The sequence below is a fragment of the Stegastes partitus genome, unplaced genomic scaffold (assembly GCF_000690725.1).
Source record: "Stegastes partitus isolate 25-593 unplaced genomic scaffold, Stegastes_partitus-1.0.2 Scaffold74, whole genome shotgun sequence".
Classification (NCBI taxonomy): domain Eukaryota; kingdom Metazoa; phylum Chordata; class Actinopteri; family Pomacentridae; genus Stegastes; species Stegastes partitus.
Window position 1 is genome coordinate 275516 of NW_007577805.1, and position 24579 is coordinate 300094.

A 24579-nucleotide genomic window follows, 5' to 3' on the forward strand; every position below is an offset into this window, starting at 1 on the left:
ACTACTTTATGTAAATAGTCGAATCCGTAGCTCCCCTCCCCTTCCCCTCCCCCAATCGAGGCCACGTCTCAGCAGGTGCTGTCACAATCTTCCTGTTAGTGTGGTGTTTGTGTACATATTTCATACACAAGCCTTTGCTTCGCGTAAACAGCCTTAGACAGCTCCAGCCCAAAACAAAATAAGCCTGCTGATGCATAACAGCCTATCCATCTGGAACACAACTCCAAGCTACATCCACAAGAGTTGTCACACAGCAGCAGAGCCATTTGATATTTTTGTTTATTTCTTTTAAATGGCAATTTTCATGTCAGTCAGACGATTTTTTACAGAAACACAAAAACAGATAGGATGTTACAGCTATTGTTACCCAGCAGGACGCTTTTCATATCCTCTCTGCGCTCAATTTCGTATTAAAAATCACCATGTGAGCATCTGAAGCGAGTTTCGAAATTACACACACAGCACAGAATATAAACTACTGTTCTTGTCAAAAATAAAAGACTCAAATTACTAGCATGTCATTTCTATTTGTGTTTCGTTTATACCAATTCGTTTCTGTCCTCGTTTCATGGAGCACCTCCTTGACTTATTCAGAGGAAGAGCAGACTGTCTCTGCAAGAGTTCATTTCAATTACATAAACACAATATTACCTGCCAAGATTAAAAGATTCATTCTGTAAACATCAACAGTATCTGATTCTGCCTCGTAAAATCAGACAACTTGAACGCAGAACAGATGCGAACACTGGCCTCCAAATGAAGTTTGATGAATGTGGCTCTTTACGTTGTTGGCCTGGCCTTCACACAGCTACACTAAGTAGTTACTTCTGCTCATGTTGGAACTACAGCTAATCATTAGAATATATATTTTTATTAGCTTTTAAATCAGACTGCAAGGTGACGCAGTTGGTAGCATTTTGCCTCACAGCAAGAAGGTCGCCGGTTCCGGTGAGGACACCCGGGATCTTTCTGTGTGGAGTTTGCATGTTCTCCCCGTGCAGCGTGGGTTCTCTCTGGGTTCCTCCCACAGTCCAAAAACATGCTGAGGTGATTGGTGATTCTAAATTGTCCGTAGGTGTGAATGTGAGTGTGCTTGGTTGTCTGTCTCTAAGTGTAGCCCTGTGATAGACTGGTGACCTGTCCAGGGTGTCCTCTGCCTTCACCCTAAGTCAGCTGGGATAGACTCCAGCCCCCCTGCGACCCCAGTGAAGATTAAGTGGTGTATAGATAATGGACGGATGGATAGTTTTTAAATCAGCCTCAAATGGTTAAAAATACTCCTCACAAGTTGACACCTATAAATTGCTTCTCCTGTTTGACCAACAATCACAAACCCAGAGATTTATCAATTATTAAAGCAAGCACTACTGTTCTGGAAATATTTCAGTGTTTTGTCAGACTGTCTGTGTTTCACCAGCTGAAGCGAAAAGAAAAAAAAAAAAAAGCCCCCCAAAATACCAAAGGCTAAACACTCCAGACTTGTAAAGAAGTCTGTCTCCAAGTAGCTTTAACAGCATTTTAGGGTGTTTCTTTTTGCTTTTAACCTGATTTCTCAGTGATGATGAAATACCGAGACACCTTTTGGTTTTGCATCACTGCAGCTTTTCACAAAACTGAGCTCCTGAGCTCTGCTGGTGTCTCCCTGAGCAACAGTGCCTCTGTTTGGCAGCACCGATGTAACAATCTATACAACAGACATAACAAGCCGGAAAACACAGGCTTTACTCTATGGACGTCGTGAGATTCGTAAAACGGAATACAAAAAAAAAAAAAAAAAAAGATTCCATCTGAGTGTGCGGCTTTCTCCTTCGTCTTCTTGTCATACTGCTTCTTACCAGTAAGTAGCCGGTGGCGGGGTCGGCTGTCATGGCCTCATTCTGGAAAGTGTTGGCCTGGACCAGCTCCTCTTCCTCCCTCCTGTCCTTCTCCCCTGCGTCATCATCATCCAGCTCATCCAGGCTCTGAGAGGAGATATTGAGAGATGAAATAAGGAAAAGAGAAAAAAGACATATTTGGTTAGCAGTGGGTAGACAGACAGTGAATAGTTCTATATGAACACAAGACACAAGAGTCAAAGGGAGGAATCAGGTCAAGGCAGGAAATTAGAGAACACATAGAAATAAGCTGGGTTTAAATTTACAAATGTACAACCTTCAAGCAGTGGCTTCCATCTACAAAAATTTTCTTGTCCCTAATTTTGATATATTTCACTCTTCACAACAGATGCTGTACAGGACTGCTACAGGACTGGCAAATTTGTCAGGAATTACTTGTGCAGCCACAATTTTCTGTGCTCAAAAACAGGCCTCAAGTTACTGTAAAACCCACATTTAGGTAGCTTATCGATAAGCCAACTTCTTCACCAGCAAAGCTATAATTGTTAACCCAGGACCCTTAATTGTTAGCCCATTTCAAGATATTTAATATACTTTTTCATCCAAGCATCTGACTGACCAGGCCCTTTGGTGAAGACATAGTTGTCCCAGGCCAAGAAAACTTATCTAAACCTGCTATTTTAGTTTTAGTGTCAGGTTTTTTCTGACCTTAAATAACTGTGGATAGACGCAGCTGGTTGGTTACCCTTTAAACTTGGCCAAGAAAATCGTTTTTCCCAACAGAAATCTTATTTTCAAAATCACAGATTCTTTTCTCTGATCTAAAGTTTTTGGTTTTAAACAACAAAGTCCCTGCAGAAAGCCAACGGTAATTTTTATCACTTCAGCGATTGTAAACGCACTGATAGATACACGATGACAGATGAGGTCATTCCCACACTGACAGCGATATTGACCCTGTGCCTCAACACAACCAGGGTCTCCTCTTAATCCTCTTAAGACATGATCACATTCACTTCCAGGAATCCCTGAGGAGCTGCAGCACAAACACTAGCCCGACACCAGATGGACTCTAGGAAGGCAACAGGAAAACAGTCTGCATAAGGGCCTTTCACCTCCTGGGGACAGTCAGAGGGGGATTTTTGACCAGCGGAATGTCCCTTGAAAACACAATAAAAGACATGTATAAACATGCTGGGAGCAAACATCCCTTTGACAAAGAAGAAGGGAGTTAGCTTTCATTATTTAGGCAGAGACCATGCATATTGGCTGGGAAAACCTCCAACTTTACTCTTCCTAATCTGGAGTCTTTGCTTTATCTTGAAATATGTGCACAGTGTCAGCTTCCTATTTGCATTACTTTACACTGAACAGTGCCACAGAGTTAGCGGGTTCATCTGTCGGGAGTGGTGAAGATGCATTGCATAAACAGAGCTTGACATTAGGATGGATGGACGGTTGGATCCTGATGAGAGACAGAGATCGGGGGCCAAACTCCCAGAGGGGCACAATGCAAACCAGTCTTTCCTGTTTCACACTGTAGGGCGAACAAAAGATGCCCGCTCAACAGTCCCTTCAGTGGTAAAAATAGCCTTACAAGGTTAACTTGGAATGCAGTCATTTGCAAGGCCTTTCCTGCCAAACGGTTTATCAGCTGTCCTTGGGGAAAATGCCAGCTCCTTTTCTCTTTGACTCTTACTCAGTACTTAATAGCTCTCTCCATCGCCTCCTGATGTAACTCACCGGTCCTCTCTTCATCGCTCACATGCAAGTACAGCAGTGAACAAGCCCTGCCAAGAAAAACTTTCTTATTTAAGTCAGAGGTTTTGATTTTCGGAGTGTGTTGTTCCTGCATTGGTTTGCATTTATCAACTATCTTGTACTTATCCATCACTATGCACACAAGCCTACACGTGAAATGTTTTTCTACAGCAATTTATAGCTCCTAACTAAAGGGCATCATTTTGGGATTAGGAACTAACAATATGTGGGAAATACAACATTTAGGGGTTAGAAAAATGACATTAAACAGGAGTCTGTCTGTGTCAACACACAGTGAATTGCGCAGTGACTAACCACTCTGCTATGCACAAACGTGCCCGAAAACTGGAATTGGGAATCTCAAAGTTTATTTTGGATAGAGCTGCAGCCCGTTTTGCACCCTAGTATTCCAAATTGCTCTGCATTTTCTGCTTTTCCAAATAAAGGGAAACGGGATCTGTGTGCAACCATATAAGGGATGTTTTTGCTCCTGACATCATCAAAATGTGTGTATTTTTCTGGCCAGCTGAAATAAGGTGCTGAAGGATGACTGTGCAATTCTTTGACTTTGAATGCTTTGAGCAAAATATTCACCTTTCAGCATTAGAAAGGGTTCAAAGCTAAGAGTTAGTGAAATTTGTACAATTTGTTACGCCCAAATAGAGTCAAAGGCACAGAGCAACATTCTCTGGTATCACTGTTGAAGTTTAAGTTTTGGCACCCTTTATAGATCTTTTCCTAAAGTTTGTAAATGTAAGTACAGCTCATTGTATATAGTAGTTAATATTAGCCTTACGTATTTACACATCTTGAATGGATACTTGACATTGTTTTATTGAAACAAATGATGTTATCTGGTGGTGTATATTTAATACTTTTGCATGATGAAAGATTTTGGATTGTGTTTTAAACTGAAAATGAGAAAATATACAGAAGATGAGTTCTAACATATGGAGCCTTTTCCCCAAAATGGTCATTTTAAAAGTCTCTAAATCTTAATCGGTTTTTGGAAAGTTGTGTGCATGCAGCCCAGATGTGACTGATAACATGTGAAGTACTTTTTGTACAACACTACAACGTGCACAGTGACTATCAACCCTGGGGAATTGTGTAAAATCTTATCCATCTATAATAACTGTCTCCCACTGAGCAAAATTCTGTTAATGCAGTAAAATGCAGACAAAAGTCAATGCACATAACTATACCAACATTATTTCTTATGATGATGATACAAGCCAAGCCAAAGACAGTAAAGACTTGAGTGCAACTAAAAAAGAAGAGGCCAGATCTCCAGAATCGTCTCTGCTTCCTGTTTACAACAGGACGAAGTGTCAGGGCCTCACGAGAGTGTTTACGTAAGTAAAGCACGTATCCTGGCCTGCTCCAGCCTCAACAGCCATGTCCATCACTCTGCACATGAAGAATGAGAGAAGCTACATCTGGAGCTGAGCTTCATGGTCTATTAGAATGTCTGTTGTGGTTGGAAACTCTCTCCTTGGGGAGGAAAATGATCAGTCATCTATTCTAAAGCTTCATCTCTGACTGCAAGAATGTGAATGTATCTCTGTGTTTGTCTGCAGCACAGCAGGCCAAGTGCTTTATGTCCCTGCGTTGGTATTTTCCTTTTAAAATGACTGTCAAAATGATGCTGTTTGATGGCGCAACAGATAAGAGGTGATGGGCTGCCAAAGACTGAGAGTCTACTTTCAAGCTGTTTATATGAATATTTACCAAAGATATACAAAGAAATAAGCAAATTTAAAGCATGTTTTTTAACTATAGTCTTATATGGTATTAATATTATTTGTACTAACATAAAATAAGCATTCACAAGGCAAATAAAGTCAATTAAACTAGTTAGAGTAGTGGTAATTTACAATCCTCTTAATGTTTTACCCTCCTGCATGCTATTTTTAAAATCCATTGTTTAAATTCTGTGCAAATAAATAAAAACTCTCAGTGTGAAACATGCTGTGCCCATTACTGCACACCCTCTTAAAGACAATGGCTTCATACAAAAAAAGCTTTTAAAAGGATTTCAAGTCTCTACAGAAAACTGCACAGCAGCACCGACACAACAGAGGTAGTTATAGCTCCAGTGGCACCCATGGCAACCACGGCAGCACCAACACAAACATATACAGTATAATTAGCACTGATTTTCAAACTAGCAATAATTAACAATGCTACAGTCGTGTGGTAACATAGACAGTAACACATATAATTCCTGATTAAGTCATCAAAGTGTCCTCCTTTACTCTGCTCATATGGCTAGATGACATTCAGACAAAAACAAACTGCACTATGTATCATCAAACCTTCATATTATTATAATTTTTAATGTGTGAATAAAAGTCATTTCGTTTTCATGTTTCAAAAATCCAATTCAGATATATGACATTTGTATAATGATTTCACATAATGACGACATGACTAAAACACTCTGAACAATAATACTGGACTGCCGTATTGTGTAGTCCAGCCACCGACTGTTTACCGGTTGCACAAGTGGTTAAATGTTTATATAATCCAACAATCTTCCTGCTGTTCTCAGAACACCCAACATGAACATACATGCTGTTTTGTCACCCTGCCAGTGCCCCGTCCACTTAGTCCTCAGATTTATCTCTAAACAAGCAAAGGCCACCACCACCAGAGGCACACTCTTATACAGCAGACTTAATGACTTGTGTGTATTAATCACCTGCCACCCGCCACAGCACAGTGACTTCATTACCATGATCTATTAGAGAAGAGGTGCACTGCTACACTGATGCCCACTGTCTTTTAATCAAGAATGCCAGTCAGCTCAGGTAACAGTGCAGACGGACACAGCGCTGCGCTCAGGTATGGCAGAGATCAAAGTGAGGACATCCACCCTGGAGCTGCTGGCTGATTAATGTGACACCACTGACTGCCAAGGTCAGTGTTTGGTCCAGCGGAGGTTTGGCAACTCCGAGCAAGAGTGAGACATCATTTGACAGCCTCAAAAAGATGTGACTGGGTCGTCGCTGATCTGTGGTGAAATTATTACATTTAATCTTCTAATGACAGCATGTTTTCTGTCACCTACTGTGGCCTCTAACCAAAGATATTCTTTAATCAAAAAATCATCAAGCGTGACTAGAGTGTCTGAGCAAAAGGTTTAGACGTGGAAGGTGCTCAATACCTGCTCTCACTTAATTTAGCATGAAACAAGGGAGTGTGTGTCTCTTTTTCTCAAAAAAACTTTTGCTTGAACGTTATTTAACCAGCATGGGACCAAAATGGCAGCAAAATGATGTGACACAGATTAACACCTAACAAACATTCATAGACGGGAAAAAGAGTAACAAAAGGAAGAAAACATACAAGGAATTAAAAACAAGTTTTAAAAAACCCTTTCTCTGCAAAAACTGCTTTACATCTTAAAGATTTCCCATCTCTTCATGAGAGAGCCATCTCTATTGGCAAACCCAGTCTAGTTACAATCATCCTCTCCAAAATCTGATGCCTTTTCGTTTGATTCGAGTCCTAAAATTGCACAACAGGGTTTCTTGTGACAGGGTTGTTTGGGGACAGGGTCGAGTCAAACAGCGTTCAAGATATTCTCAAGAATCAAAGCTTGTTCTGGCCTCAACGCCCCAGGATGCTTTCTTTAAAATGGTCTGTTTATCAAGTAAAATCCTTTCACTTTTCTTGCTTTGAACTTGAAGTCTGTTTGACCTTCATTTTCACTCCAACCGAGACTATAATATTTTAATCAGCACTTAGCAAGACCTCAAAATGAGCTCCTTGTACACAGGGGGTACAGCAAAAGAAAAAAAAAAGAAGAAATAGAAAAAAGGTTTTGGCAAACAAACAAATGGGGTATGACTGTGATTGCTGACCCGGAGAGCAGCATCAGCATTCCTCTGGATGTGTCAGACTGAGCTGAACGCCTGAGGGCAGGCCAGTTGGGTTCAGCAGAGTCGGGCAGAGATCGTTGACTGTCTGCAAGAGCTTTAATACATCTGTGGGAAACGGCTCCCTGTGCGCTTTTAAGTTTGCCAAACTTGTTCTCTGGTCTATAACCTCCACAGTAGGTTGGAACGGAGCAGCGGTTTCAACTGGGCTTGTAAAGAATCCAACTGTGGGTGTGTTTATGTGTGGCGTTGCAGGGTTGAAAGGACAGAGGGGGTATTTGCAGCTTCGGGGGGGTCACTCTGTATGGGGCTTTACACTCCAACACCGCAGACCTCCACAGACGACCACACGGCCCCCACTCTGCCCTCTGCTCAGTGATGTGGGACACGGCAAGAAGTCTGACACTCGATCTGGTCCAGGACAGAGAATATTGGACTGCTGCACAGACATTGGTGCCTGCATGTATGCTGGCAGATATGCAAAAAAAAAAAAAAGAAAAAGAAGCTGCACCACTGAAATAAATGTTTAATTGCCAACATTTGCTGGTTTATTTAACTTGGTCTCAAATCAAGTATAAAATGTCAGGTCCTGCAGCACTGTGTTGCACAGTCTGGTTCACATTTTTATTATTCTCAAGCACTGACACTGTTATTGGCCTTATAAACCTGGTATCTGTTCGGCTCTAAAACGTGTTTATAGTTGATAAATGGTGGTCCTGCAATAGATGCCTATTGTTTAGATTTTCACCTGTTGATATCGCCAACACAACACCACTGTAGATGGGTGCATCAGACATCAAATTGCAATGTGCTTTAATCATATTCTCCAAAGCAAATGCATGTAAATTCTATCATGTGTTTTGTAATGTGAAGCTATGACAGACTACACACAGCCTTTAACTTTGTGATTTTTAGGGCTCACACTATCTTTTCTGCTGGTAGCACTAACTTTCGCGGATGGTAGCACCAATGTATAAATTAGTCGCCAGGCAGGGAGAGACTAACTGAGCCACTGACGAAGAAAAAGTACTACTTTCAACCACAATGTTTAGCGCAGTAGCTGCCCATGCCGGCTGGAGGAGCACCAAATCAGCCCGATCATCAGGCACTCGCACTAAAGCGGCCATGTAAAAATCTGAACTGGCGCACACTCAAAAAAAGAGAAGTTTAAAAAGAAAAGCAGCCAGAACTGACCATTTAAAGTTCCTGCGGTCTCCACATTGTCTCTGAAGCCAGTTTAGTCTCCCACAAATTATGTTGTTATACAACTAATCTGCATGCTCACTTAGATTTTGGGAAAAACATATTTCCTGCCAGATTACGTTTGTTTAGAATATATCAAAAATACATTTCAAATCAAAATACCTGTCACTTATTTTAACACTTTAATGGTTATGTTTTTTAGCCAACCAATTATATATTAGATGAGGTTGGACCCAGATAATGGAGGAGAGGCTCAAACCATGTTGTGAAAGGTTGTACTTTAACCCAAACTGGGATATTTTCCAAAACGTAACCAGGTAATTGTGTTGCCTAAACTTTACCCAGCCTCTAACATGTAGCTATCATTGTGAAAGTGTCAATCACAGTGTTACATCTCTCCAAACCTGCCCATGTTGTTTTGCTGCCTAAACCTAACTGCAAGTCAAAACTGAAAGTAAACACTGAGTGAAAACAGAACTTGAGTTTAATGATAATGGTCAGAGACAGGATGTGAACTCTCCTGGGTGAAAGTCCTGTGTCTGACTTACGCCTGCATCCTCCCCTCGTACCTCTTTGTGTGGACGTTGTGGCTCCGTTAAACTAAAAGCCTTTTCTATTACATCACAGAGGTACATATATTTCTTTAAAATATGACTGAGAATGCAGTTTAGTTGTATAGGAACCTACATTTTGGGAGACAGCGTTGCTACACGTACAAGATGTGTGCTGTATATTTTTTCTACATGGGTAGAATATCACTTATTCTTACAATGCTTTCAAGAAGCTATATGAATAATAATAAGACAGCTCTTGAATGTGGATTACACAAAGAAGTGTACACGAAGAAGACCTCAAATAACCCTCTTCCCTGCTTTAAACAGGATTACCGCAGTCCCACGCTGTAACTCTGACCCTCAGCAGACCATAGCAGTGTTGCGAATGTGACCCCTCTGCATGCACAAACCGACAGGCTTAAAAGTAACGCTCGTTTACCAAGGTTTTATCAACACCGCTGGTACTGCAGTAGCTCTACCCAGCTGAGTATCAATCCAATGACTCACTGTATCAGTCTGAAAAACAGACGTATTTTGCCTGTCAACCTCTGGTGCAAAACAATTATTATCAAATCAAATCAGAATCCAGCTGTGGATGAGTTCTAAAATGTTTATTGAAAGTGTTCAAATCAAAAGGCAGTTGAAATTAAGAGTTGCAGGTAAGTGACACGTCGTGAGTCAAACAGAAAAACAAAAGGATAAAAAAAAGAACTTACATGAAAGCCAGTGTGAAACTATAAAACATAGCTAATGGATGACATTACCTGATTATGTTAATGCCATGAAATTATTCAGGATCTCGGAAAATTGTGTAATTACACGGATTTTCCCTGGATTCCTTGTAAATATTTAGCTTGTGGTTAAATTGACTGATTAGCTTTATGCAACTGCATAGAAAATGCCAAATCCTCACCTCTATTACTGTCTGAATGAGGTAAACATGCTATCAAGGGCTGCATGTATGTAAATCTTACTTGTGCATCCATAATACTTTACTGAGGTAAAAACATACAAAAGCTCTAAATACAGTTTATTTAAAAGTGTTGGAGTGTCAAACACGTTTTCTTTATGTTTCATAAACCCTCACCAATACCTGTTTTATGTGCTTTTTACTTTGCTTCAGCAGGTATGAACATCGACATCCCACAATAGAGAGCAGGCCTGCCCTGCTGTATAGGAAGTCTTTATCTTTTTTGTGTATTTTCTCAAGCCTTTGCCTCATTAACAGCACTGACCTGCATTTAAATGTGTCCTGTAGTTAAAATTACTTTCTGCCAGATTCAGTTGTGGCTCATGTTTTTGTTCCAACAAACACATACTTGAATATTGATATGCCATGTATCATATCATTATTAACTTATAGCCCCATGCCAGAGCTTATACATGCTTGGCACATCATCTACACATACACGTCACATTAGAGCTGTAAGCTGCAGTGCTATGCTACATTTTAGAAATCTGGACACAAACCTTTCCAGTCGTCCACTGGTTTCGATTTTGTGCAGTATGAAAATCTATTAGATGGCAGCTGAATCTTGAGTTGTGTAATCCATCAAAATAACCGTCTAGCTACATTATTTTTAGGCAAACCATCATGAGGTAAACCACTGCTGTCTTTTAAAATGATCAGCACTTAAAACTACATTACCAAGACTGCAGATAATATATTCATTGTGATACATTACATAATTCAATTAGAAGTTTTTAATATCACACTGTACTGCAATGAATGAAATTTGTCAATATTTAAAACTCGCTCACCATAAATCTAAATGATACAAATCAAACCACAATTTGCAAAAAAAAAAACAAACAAAAAAAAACATTAAAGCACTATCAATATTTAGAGGAAAGAGGGCATTTAGTAGGAAGATGAGCAGCTTAAGAAGTTATATACGCTGGTTAGTGAATATAAAATTATATGAGGGAGAACAGTGATGGATATGGTAGTTATCTGCAGGGTAACAAATGTTCAGCCATCCTGACAGCCCATACAGACACTCATCCTCCTATTACATGACATTGAGTAATAACTGCTGTCTCTTTCTCGAGCGAGGTAAGATAGTTTAAACATCTGTATGTCCCGACCACAGACCAGGATGGCTGTAACTCAAGCCAGAGGGAGATGGCGGGGGCAGGCTGGCGGTGACGGCTGCTAGAGCGTTTATCCCGGCGGCCTCTCCTGAGTCCCGCTTCCCAGTAATGAATCCTGTTCCTGCAAGCCAGCGGTAATAACGGGGTGCCTTCTGTGTGCCGTGCTGAGGCCGCAGGGGGAAGTGGTCCTGTGTTTTGTCTAAACCCTAATCTTGTTTTCACCCCAGTGCTGGCATGCGCACTTCTTCCTTCCTGCCCTGATGTTTCTTTTGCACAGCACGGTAAGAAGCATGAACCCAACGGTTCTACCAAGCTGCAGCACAACAGCACTGTTCCAGCACTTTTAATGTACATGTGTTTTTAACAGAACTCGTGGAAGAACAAACCCGCTGAGTTATCCTGATGTTTTCTATCTTATTCAAATAAAAGCAGGATTTAGGAAACCACACAAGCCACTAAAAATCATACAAAGGCAGAGTAAAGGAGCCAGAGGACAAAAGGGCACTGAGACAGCGTTCAGCAGCTTGATGTTTCCCGACTGCTGAGTTAAAATCAAGGTAGAAGTTTGTGTATGTATTTTGCTTCTTTCTATATTAGAAATGATCAATTTTTGTGGATGGAATGATGGATCTATTATAAAGTGGAGGTTTACACTGAAAAACAACCTTGCTGTTTTCCAGAGATTTAAGCTGTATCTCACAGTGAGCAGATGGGGTTTGTTCAGTTAACAGTTTGCTGAGAAACCTCTTAACAGCTGATGGCCAATTTTCTACTGTCAAAATATTGTGGTATTCAAGTGGAACATAAAATCAGGAGGAAAGTCAATCTAAACTCAAATGTTCCTTTGAAAATATGCATCCAAAAAAAAAAAGAAGTGAAAACTGATAATGGAGAGCTTTTGTCATCACTTTAAACTCTCCATGAACAGCTACAGAGGACATAAACTGTGTATCTGACATAAGCATGTTTGCCTTGTGCTGGAGATAGATAAGAAGGATATATTGTACGAGCTTAGAGTTAATAATGGCTTATCTCCTGAGCATTTTATCATTAGACTACAATGTGACCTCTGACCCAGAGCTGTGGCTGACGGCCTCCACTTCTCCACAAACTTCTTCCGAGGAATGTCTGGTATCTCCTCACACGCACAACTGATCACTGCCTTGGCCTGCAGCTCGATGCCAAATGGGTTGTTTAACATCTGGTATCCTGGGCCATTCTTCTATTTTACCTACAAAGCCTCCTGAGTGTGTGTTGGCCCTGTTCTACCTTGCATTCTGGCATGGACTAAGCTCGTCCTCTTGGCAGAAGAGAAACGAGCACAGCTTGTACACAGAGAGGTATTGTGTCAGCAGACCCTTCTCACGATGGACACCTCACACAGAGACGTCCTGGGCCGATGTGGAGCTCTGACACTTGAGGAGTAGAAATCTGTCCTGCCTCTCTGTTGACTGGGTTTATCTAATGAGAGCGAAGCGATCAGGGAGCCAACTGCCATTCAGTCCTTGATGCCTTTCTGCTGGGCCAACGTGTTTCTTGGCTGCTGACGCCAGGTTTTCTTGGCCCAGGGCTCACGCTCATTCAGAGCTCTAACAACTCTGGGACTATTCAGGTTTCATAGACCTATCAAAAGAACCACAGACATGCTGGGCAGGAGTTAAGCCAGGCCCACTGCATCCAGGAAGCTACAAAAGTGGCAGCAGCAACCACAGTGCAACTGGCCTTCACACTTTGTCAGACTGCTTGATGACACTCCTGCAAAACGTCCTCTAACCCACAATGTCACCCAACAGCACATTGTGTACAAGCATCTTATACACTATTAAACTACACAATCCACAGCCATGTTCAGACTTCAGAACAGGTCTCCCAAGTTTCCTGCACAACGTGAGTGTTTGCTTTTTAACCTTTAATGTTATTTGTCTTGTGTAATTACGCCCCATAATCAAATATTCAAAGCACTGTTACCAACAATGACCGAGCACACGCCATCATATGTAAGTTCAGACAATTCCAAGTGTTTGCTCTCTCCCTGTCAAACACTATAAACACCATCACAAATACAGTAAAACAAAACCAACAGCATTCGACTGATTCCAGACAGGTACATTTAGGGTGCACCATTGCATGTTTATGTCTGAATAGGGTCTGTTACAACAGGCGGGATAATTCCTTCCTGATTTCTTGCATTTGCACGCCAAAGCAAAGATGTTGTATCCTGCTGTAGATGGTTTTTTTTTAAGAAACACTCTCTTGTTTGGGAAGTTTTGATCGGATTAGAAGACCTGGTAAATATGCCTCAAGCCTGTGCTACGTTCCTGTGATGTTTAAACTTCACTGTTCGATGTGGACGTAGAGTTTGACACGAGAAGACTGTTTTCAAATTTCAGCATTATGCAACTGTATAGTGCTGGTTTCTGTTTCTATTCCTTTGTATAGGTTTATAGCTTGTGTCCAGTGCAGCTAAAGCAGACACAATAGTTTGACAAATCTGAGTGGATTTGTGGACTCCAACAACGTTTTGAAGGGTACACAAGAAAAAAATAATTTCATGCAGGGTGGCAGGACTAACAAGAAAAAGTGTATATTTTCCTTAATTTTTGCCCAAAGATGATCAATACTATCACAAATGAGAGCTTGATGAAAATAACAACAAGAAGTGATCAAATATAGACAACCTCAGATCTGTGAGCAGCCAAAATGCTAAGCCCCAACATGTCTGTGCAGAATAATGAAGTCGTGTCTGCACAGTATATAGCACTATGACTGAGATGTCATTAACCTACTGAGTGACGAATTATGAAGATTATGGGGAAAACAAGAAGTAGTGAGTCAGCCTTGCCCTCAGTTTGTGCGTCTATGTGTTTGTTTGTGTGCAAGTTTGTCGAGTTGGGCAGCTGGAGAGCAGTAGCAGCCTGAGGGCACCTGATGGCAGTGCTTAACCATCCTGTTTCCCGACCAACACCTGAACAACACACCTGGTAATAAAAGGTTTTGTGGTTGTGTCACATCTCCTGGCAAACACAGCTGCTGCCATCAAGGAGTCTCACAGGAGAAAGATCAAAACCTGTGCTGAAAAACACTGCTGTGGCTGAATGGTCAGTGTGCGTCTGCAGGTGTGTTGATGTCGTAGTCGGGTTTTTATCATAGATGATATTTGCAATTTTGTTTGTTGACCTTTTCAGTCCATTTTCAACTTTACAGCTACCCCCCACATATGATAAAACCCTGTAAAATTACTTGTTTTGGTTATCAAGAAACAAATGGCCTTCAGTTCAACTGTGAGGTTTTGTTTGTAATAAGTTGAAGAGAAGTTCTATGTTTGCTAGCCAGCTAACAGTTCATTGCAAAATCAACTTATTCGAGTGGAAAGCACAGAATTAAAAGCATCTCTGTGCAGTTCATCTTCCCCAAAAGCCCCTTTTGGACATGAACTCCTTTTCAGTACTGTGACATCTAAATGTGTCATCTTCATGTCTAAATGATCACTTTTCCACAAAAGTCGCAACAGTGATTTTGTACGTCAGACCTTGGTAAGATTTCCACATCACTTCCAACGTGGCACCAGTCTGAACTGCAAGCTGTTTCACCGACAGAAAGGCACGCACAAGCAACATACTTAGAGTTGTGTAAATCAATATTAGAAGGCCTCGTTCCAGATTTCAGCACCAGCACTGGTCCAAAAAGATCCCAGAGTGACGCAAAAGACACATTTTGCTGCCAAAATCCCCAGAACACCTTTCTCTTGTGTTGTAAACTGATATGTCCATTAATATAAAACTTTACTGCCATGATGACAGAGTTTAAGAGGTCACATTGATGAGACTCATCAATAATGATTGTAACCGAAGTTTTTGCAAAACATTTAAGGGGGTTGAAGTTTAGTTTGTGGCTTCCATCTGTTTGTAGGAGTCTGTCCTCTGAACTTACTACATACATGCACCATGGGACAGCAGCAGGACCAAAATGATGATCTGTACAGAGACAACAGAGTCATTTTATTAATGACTTATAAATATAAAATATCCATAATGTTGATCAGGGTCCACTAGCAAGTCACACAATGTACTTCTCCTCCCTGAAATTGGCTAATGGTTGCAAAAAGATCTGTTACACCACCTGAAAAATCTATTCATCTCTACTACTTTCTCTTTGCTGGCTCTAGTGTCATGTAAGACTGTATTACACTCTGGATAGCGTGGCATTGTCACACAGAATCAAACCAAAGTAGACCTTGAGGACTGAATTTGGTAGATGGGAAATAAAATGCACCACCGTTCTTTATATAGCACATTTAAAACAACAGAGACTGACTCAGCGTGTCCCATTTTACACAAAGGACATGACTAAAAGAAATAGGAAGCAGAACAAATTCGATTTTGTCACAGCATAGGGCATCTCATTAGTGATAATGTTTCTGGCATTTTTAAATCACTTGTCGCATCCGTCTTTGGTTTCAAAGTTGACAGGAAACATTTTGCACTAATTTAAAACAAATTTTCTGGTTAAAACATTCCTATAGAAACACATACTTGCGGGAATACGGTCTCTTTGAAAACAGAGGCAGAGTAAATTTAGCATTCAATAAAATACCACACAAAAACACTGCGGTCCACTCAAGATGCCAGGGCGCTTGAGTATTGTTGTTTGCTTAGAGCCTTGATCTAGTCATTAGTGAAGAATGGCTTGGAAAGCAAAGATTTCCTCCTGAGATTGTTCGCTTTATGTCATGTTAAAGGGTTTGGCCTGTTGTAGAGGAATTTCTGAGCCTAAATCACAGCCTAATTAAGGAGATAATGTCTTGTCGAAACAAAACAAGTACCTCCGGCAGCCAGCGTGCCCAGCATCTGCAGAGCAGGTCACAATTCAATTATTTTAGACGAAGCGTCTTGCTAGGCAAATGCTGTCTCTTAAAAATCAAATTTAGCAGTGGGATTAGGCTGCTTTACAGAAAATAAATTGCCTTCTTTGTCTTGTTAGCTCTGGATCATTTTGCATTTTCCACCTCATGTTCTTTTTTATTTTTTTTAAAAGAAGAAGAAAAGCTCATGTTTTGCCGTGTAGTCGAAACAAAAGGACTGATAATTCCCCAAAATTCCAAACACATAAGGTTCCTTTCATTGATTTGTTGAGATTTCACACAAGAGGGGGCATGCTGTAAAAAGTACTTGATGAATCTGCAAGCTCTTTATAATTAATACCATCTGGTAAACAACCCTAAACCCCATTGTTAGGTTCTTTCTAACATAAAACAAAATCCATCTGTTCCAATTTATGTTGTACCCTTGATTGAGGTTTTTGTTAATAGACCTTTTTACTGTGGAAGGAAAATATCAGCGGACAAAACCTAATTATTCACAAGGTAAGGCATTTCTATGGATTACTGGATGTCTTTGCTGCTCTGAGGGTACATTTGGAGCAAACACATCCACTTTTAACAATCAAGTTCTGCTTTTAGATTTGTTGATGTTTGCACACCTAAAATCTGCCATGATTCTCTTTTAATTGCACCAGAAAGCCAAATGCACAGAGGATTAGGCTGTACATAAATCTGTTCAGAATAGTAATTTAATTTATTAATGCAGAGTGTTTTTTGAACCCATTACCAATAGCTTTCAGACCCCAAATCAAAAAGCAAGGAAGGGGCTAGTTTTGGTGTATTGCCGCTGGTGAAATATCAACCAGAAAGTCCACGTACAGGTCAACAAGAAGTTTATCTTTAATCTTAACACTAGTGAGGATAATGCTCATACACATATTATTGAAGCAACACTGCTGTTCAAGCAGGTTTAAATAGCTCATATTGTGCACATTTCAGGAGTCATAATTTCACTTTGGGGTCTACTAGAACACATGTACAAGCCTAAATATAAACTTTAATTGTCAATATTAAACCGTGACAACAAAGTGAGGGAACACTGGCTACATATAGTGAACTAGCTTAAGGAGAAGCGGTTCTGGTTAGGAAATAATGGTGGACTGCGTGGAAGCTGCTCATTCTGTTTAGGGGTGTGGCAAATCAGCTGCCAGCAGGCCTTATGCAAATATATTACATGGTGATGTAGATAAGTAACATAAGAGAAGTCTGCACCTCAAGTAAGACGTGTCAGGCAGGTAAGCAGCAGTGTTTTGAGTGGGAGGGAATAACTCGCCTTTCTAGCATGCACAAAGAAATCTCTAACACACTTAACGGGAAAACCCAAAAAGTATAATCTGAGCTCTTTAACGTCAAATCATAATAAGAGTATCCAAACCGATGCTAAACATAACATCTGCTTAATATAAAACGGTATGAAAAAAGTTTATTAAAAAAATGTCAAATTTTAAGTGTCCTCCAATATCAGGTGCTTGATGTTACACAACCTGTGCGGTTAAACCCATATGTGGAATTCACAGCTATGCCCAGTTTTAGCCCAATAGGAGCAGCTCTTCCAAACAAACAGCGGACTGAGTACCATCGACCTACCGCACAGCACAGCAGGAGAGGGGCCTCTGGGACTACTGTAGCTATGATTGACGCAGCTTAGAAAGAAAAACAATGAGTAGAACACACAGGGAACGTTTCTATTTAAAGCCCACGTCTGACAACCTATTCTCTGTGCAGTACCATTCTCCCTTTTCATTTCTATTCATGATGACTCCTGTTGAAAGAGGGACCATTCCAGATGAAAGAGAGGGAAGCTGGATGGCAGATACACCAAAAGTGATTTGTAATCAAAAGAGGGGTGACGCCCTCGAGTTCCTTATTCATGAAAGCCGTGAGTAGTGAAAAAGAGTGACACTCTTGTCAGTGTTCATGGTTCATCGCTCTATGTTGTGTTGTAAGCCTACAAGACAGGCAATCAGGTCACTTCAACAACAAATTCCCAAACCATTTGGTACCATTTAGGATCAAAAGTATGCATTGTTTACACTTGTGCGTGCCTTTCCTCCCTTTATAAACCTCGACAATTACAGACTGTTCACAAAGCCTTGACTAATTTACTCCGCTTGTAAAAGTGGGGTGTTGACGCGAGTTACAGGCAGGTGCCATGTAAAATCTGACTTGAGCTAGTTGGGAAAATGAGACAACAACTAGATGTTGTTGAAAAGATGTGATGAATACGATGTACATTTTTAACTGTCTATAAGGAAATGGGAATCTTTGTGTGTCCACAATCAGACTAAACTGAATGTTATCATCTTTTAAAAAAAGATTAGGTTTAATGAAAGCAATAACAAATGCAAATTGTGCTATTACAAGTGTCGACAGCGTCAGTTTACTAACTTAACATTAGAAGTGTAAATTGTTAATAAATACTCCTTATATAAATACTAAATATGCACATTTTTTATCTGCTTTCACTCAGATTTTATAGGCTGTCTATGTCTCAGAGACTCTTCTGTTATATTTATTTGGATTAAAATATGCTCCTTGTATCCTAATACAGGGCTTTTCCTGGTTCAAAGTGGCCCTTTGGGGAGAGACCACACACAGCAGCAAGCATGAGCATCAGCCTGTGTACATAAAGGCTATAAATTAGTTTTATCTTTACTGACAGACATCTATGAGTTATCTGTTATTTGTGATCTTTTCATAAACAAACATTTGTATCACGCTTGAGTAAATTAATCCCTAATTATGAAAAGTGATTAGAAATGAATGATTTTTTAAAATATTCTCAATCCTTAGCATTTTGGCGTTGGGGATTTTCCTTTGGCACTTGCTAAAGTCACTTTAGGGCCATCCAAAAAAAGGTAAAACCACTGTAATATATTGCTACCGCAGAGCTGCAATAAACATTTATTTTCACGACTAATAATTTTATTGTTAACTGTTAAAAAGGGACCGTTTCTCACCATGACTGCTTTTATTCTGATACTTAAGCAGATTTTGCTGGAGATGCTTCTGACTTTTACTAGATTTAATGTTTAAATGCAGTACCGTGGGCACTGCTTACCTTGTGCTCTCTTCGTCCAATTTATGAGCTTTAACAAAAACCTTGCTGCAAACCCAGTAATGCATCTACAGGGCCCCGAAAAAAATCAGGTTTTTCCAACAACAACCTCATAATGTCGAGCATTTTCTTCTTACCTGAAAAGAAAACGGTATTTCTCATTTACATCTGAAAGCTTAGTGCAGAAAGCTGACAAAAGCCAGGTTACTTGGGTTCATGTCTAAATGAAGCAGCTGAATAAGCTCTGACAGTTCAATAACCAGTGCTAAGAACCACAGGACTGTGACAGTATTTATGAGTTGGGAATGATTATTTGCAGAACAAAAAGCTAAAAAATAGAACAGCAGAAGTTTGTTTTTTTCAATATGAATCAAGATGAAAATTAAGCACCACAGTAGCAATGGCACACAAGAATGGGAGGTTCTAGTTGTGGAGGAAAATGTAATCAGTCCGAAGAAAGACTTAACAGTATGCGGTGAGCCAGGTTTCAGTATCAGAGGAATTTCAATGAACTGCGAGTTGATCCCCAGAGCCACGGCAGTGGGACACTTATCAAGTTTCTGTGGGTTTTCTTTGGCAGGTTGCACCACATTCTCTCCAGAGTCAGCTCTTCTCGCCAGCAAAGATGAGTAGCAGACACTTAGGAAAATAACCTTTTTTTTCCCCTGTGCAGCTGCCGAACATGAAAATTACATCTGGCGGAATGATTAAACCTGTGTGGCCACTGACCACTTAAGCCAAACCAGACTTGCTATCCCATTGCAGATGTCCGTGTTAGCAGAGTAAAACATAAAGTGCTGCTTCCAGGCCGGGACATAAATTCAAACCTTAGAGATAGTGTTGACTTTGCACTGAGAGGAACGCATGGTGTGAGATTAATATGACAAGACAGGCTACCGGTCCCTGAACAGAACCAGTGTTCAATAAGGTGATATTATCTGAGGCCTCACAATAAACAGACTTAGACACCAGTCTCATTTCACTGGCAGGTACAGTCTTATCTGACTTGAACAGGCACATATCAAAACACAAGACAACACAGATACAGCAGAGAAGATGAAAGTGAGTTACTTGTCGTGTACACTGCTGGGCTTGCTGCGCATGCTATACCCTCAGGCAGAGAACAAACAAAGGATGTTTTGCCAAGGCTGGCATTTAACCAGCTTCAAATATAAGCACAAAGCAAAGATGTCTCCTGCTTTTCTTCTCTTGTTGTCTGCTGCTCACTGTGTTTTCATGCTTTGTTCTTAGTTAGGGATGATAAAAGGGCCAAAAATGTGATCCCGAGGTGGCACAGAGAGTTTCACTTACGAAAAAAAAAAAAGGTTTCTAAATTCCTAACTGCATGTTAATAAAAATGTGTACCTCACACTAACCTTCTGGCTACGATTTCAGGTTTAGTTTCCAAATCGTGCTGTTTTAATGACTGTTTTTGTGTTGTTTGCTGTCCCCTCTTTCATCCACTCGTAGCATCTCTTGTCTCTTCTCCCTCTGTGCTCCTCTCATTTCTATGTTTAGTCTGTGTTCTCTTCAAGTACCTTTTAAGGTTCAGGGCCTGAAAGTTGCTATATGTATTTACTGATCCATATTCTTCTATAGGTTTTCACTTTAGAACAGAGGAGATTAGAAGATCACGCCTCTAAGACACGTGATACGCTCTAATGCTCTGACCAAGTTCTCATTGCTTGTGCTGCTTTCATAATCAGAAAAACTCTACATCAATAATCCTACAGGATTAATCCATTATTTTTGCCGGTGGGAGGAACAGACCACTTGTCAACTCCAACTTCAAACCTCCTAATGTAGGCTACTGGGCGTACTTAATGTTTATATTTCCCACAAGTCAGCTCCAAACTGACACCATGTCAAAGAAGTTGTTTAGTGGCTGCAGTTTGTTGAACAGCTCAACAACAAACATATCGTATCATCTTAAAACAGCTGGATAACTTGTCTGCCATATATTCCACAGCAGTTCTTGGGCTGGGATCACCATTTCATATAGTTCCAACAATCATATGAATATGGGCAGGTTCTTCGTAATCTGTTCAGACTGCGGTATCATTTCAGTATAGAATAATTAGGTTAAAATTATTTTAATGTGCTGCAAATACCAGCTTTTAAAGTTTAGAATTCATTTAGGCTAATAAGTGCATCAGGTAGAGAGAACTTAGCGGTCTGTGGCAGATTAATTTTGAAACACCGTGTCAACTTTTTCCCCTGCATTTTACCCCTGACATCTATTTTTCTTTCAGTTGACAACAGCCCTACTAATTCATTCATCTCTGAGTCCATCCTCCTCCTTCTTCTTATTAACAAAAACCTATGTACAAAACTGAGAAGCGAAATTGAAGACTGACATCAACAAACTTGCTTTTGACCTCTTAAATATTAGGTTATTTCTCACTTTCTCACTTAAAATTACTGAAACTAAATACATTCATTAGAGGATTTCATCACAATTTCTATTCTGGGATAGATAGGTTATGGAATTAGACATCATTTTTTTTAATGGCTGTGTAAAAAAGTAGGCCTCATTTTTCATCTTCAGTTTCGGTCTTAAGTTTACTTTGGTTCTGTACTGACAGGTAAATGCAACAGAGGTCAATTAAGGGTGACATTGGGAGGCTACTACCGATAAATGTAAAAAGGAGAGGGCTAAATGTTCTCTCTAAGTGCTCTCTAAGATGTTTCTGTAGCTGTCTCACCACTACCCACAATTGGTTTAAATTTTGTCCTCTTAATGCATAAACATTCTGTGACTTCATTGGGCACACTGACGTCTTTAAATTAAATTTCTGTCGACTCAAAACTTGCTTACAATTTGTCTGTAAATAGAACACAACAAAAGCTTCGTGTCCAAAATAAACATGTGGCAGAACATTACTGGAAGCCCTTCAACAACGAGTGGGGGGATTTGATAAAGGCAAAAGATGAATAATTATGCATGCATGTGTGTGGCTGCAGCTGACTGTGATTATGTTATGTAATTTCCACTGGAGGTAACAATGGTTTCCCTCTTACTGTTGCATGCCAGCAGCCCTCTCTCGCTCTCTCTCCAAACCGATTACATCCTTCCCGGCATTAATGGGGTCAAAACGGCTCCTATCTTTTTGGGGCAGGCTGACTGTGCATATGTCCTCCTTCCTCATCCTTCTAGTGCGAGAGTGCACTGAGGAAACTACAAGCTCCCATCTGCTCTCCTTAAGGCAAACTCTTTGGAGCAATCAACACTGCAACTTCAACCAGAAAATAGTGGTTAAATGGTTTTCCCTGTGGACAAACTGGAATTTGGACCGCAGAACTGAAACAAGCATTGAGCTCGCTACACATCCCAGCATGCTTGGTACAAAAACAAACAAATCAATCAGTAATAACTTGCCATGCTCGAACAAATTACAATAATTTCAATGAATTTCTTTCTAATGAAGACTCCGACAAAACTGGTTCCACGAGTTCCAAACAAACTGATCTGCTGGGCGTTCACATGCAGCAAAGCACGTCATCAAAGCAAACACGAACAGGACTTTCCCACACTCATACTAACGTCACTTACTGCACTGCAGGTACGCATGCAGAAAAACACAGCTAGTCATTACATTTATGAGCTTTAACAATGAATATTCACACATTGCAAGTCGATGCTGTCATAGATCTTTTCCAAGTCAACTTAACCAGTTACTCAGAATATATTTGGGCACAGAAATTGCAAAGATAAATAAAAAAGTAACTTAAATCAACTACAATGTGGGATAATAATAGCAAAAATGAAAGCTACTAACACAACAGTCATGCAAAGCCAAACTCGGCAGGGAGATCCCCCTTGAACTCGGCTTGCCCAAAGTTTTTACCAACTTTTGTCAATTGTGGTCGTGAGTGGAGTCTTTCTTGTGTGCGCTGAGGGTTTAAAAGCATGTGGTGCTAGAAAACCTATGCGAGGTTTGGTAGGTTACACAGGGTTTCATGCATATTTCTGCATATTGGACTGTGCCTGCCTGCATTTTATGTGGTTGCCTTCTGTATTACATAATTATACATTTTGATTGGCTTCATGTATTTATGGAGGCTGTAAAAAAAAAAAACAGATTAAATTGGCCCCGGAACAGGCAGTGATGGCAGCTCTACAGGAAAGAGGAAAGACAAACAGTCATACTAGCATATGAGTGCTAGAGAGCTCCTCTTAGATACCCGTTAACCCTCCCATGTCCACCTCTGCTGTAAACCACCTGCCTATTGCCCTGTTAACATTTCTGTCAAGTTAACCCTTAAAACACAAACAAATGTAAAAATATTACACCCTTTTGAGAAATCTAGGTATTAGTTTTGGCAACTTGTGACACTGCTGCTTACTTTACAGTCGCCTATTCACTACAATAAAAAGAAAAGATCAAATAAACTAGCACATATCACATCTGTAAAAGTTTATCATAGAATATACTTTCCCAGCATTTGGTTTTGCTTTACTTTCTCAGATTTTTAATATATCTGCTATCTGTTCTTTTCTCTGTGACGACTCTGCGTGCTTCTGACACCATGATTGTCATCTCATTGCTTTTGTGCTCCAGCAGCGCCAACCACTTAACTCACATTAACCCAAAACTAAAATAACTGCATCGATTTAAAGATTGAAATGAAGGGGCTTTTTCAAAAGTGACAGCAGGTATCTTAAATCTTGTATGAATTGTATATCAAAGAGTATGAAATTTATCTCCGTATAATCAGGTGTAATTTGCGAACTGTATTTAACTCGCCATGCGTTACTGGCGGCTTTGTTTTAGAGGCACAAGACCACAAAAGACAGTATTGGTGGTGAACAGCTGCAGCATTAGTCAAAGGCTGAGTTCCAGCGGAGTTCGTGTTCAGATGTTTGTGAGGCTCTCCGTCTTTGATTGAGACATTTTGTTAACCAAGGAGCTTGAACTGATTTTGACTGATTATTTTTCCATGACACAATCAAGGGTTATTGTTCAGTATGCTGCATGAAAACACAGATTATAGTTGTTACTAGTTTGTGCTGAAGGCACTTATGAAATATTCCACTGACAAAGTTGAGAGAACCAAAAAAAAAAAAAAAAACTGCTGATGACTCACTACTTTTTTTCAATGTCGGTTAATCTGTTTATTCTGATTATTACTCGATTGTTTTTTTGGTCTATAAAATGTCAGAAGATGCTTTTAAATTCTTGCTCAGTGTTTTTGAGAAGCCCAAGATGATGTCCTCAAATGTCTTGTTTGTCTCCAACCCAACGACATTTAATTTACTGTCATGAAGGAGAAAAGAAACCGGAAAATGTGCAAAAATGTGTAAACGATG

General features: G+C 40.1%; 1 protein-coding gene across 2 annotated transcripts in view; it reads right to left on the bottom strand.

The window, feature by feature from the left end:
• pawr (PRKC, apoptosis, WT1, regulator) overlaps positions 1–24579 on the bottom strand; it is a 76136-nt gene that overhangs the window by 27392 nt on the left and 24165 nt on the right. For both annotated transcript variants that reach the window (XM_008276469.1, XM_008276468.1), the window contains exon 3: positions 1836–1961. In XM_008276469.1, the coding sequence (XP_008274691.1) occupies positions 1836–1961 (126 nt within the window). The remainder of the gene's footprint in view (positions 1–1835; positions 1962–24579) is intronic.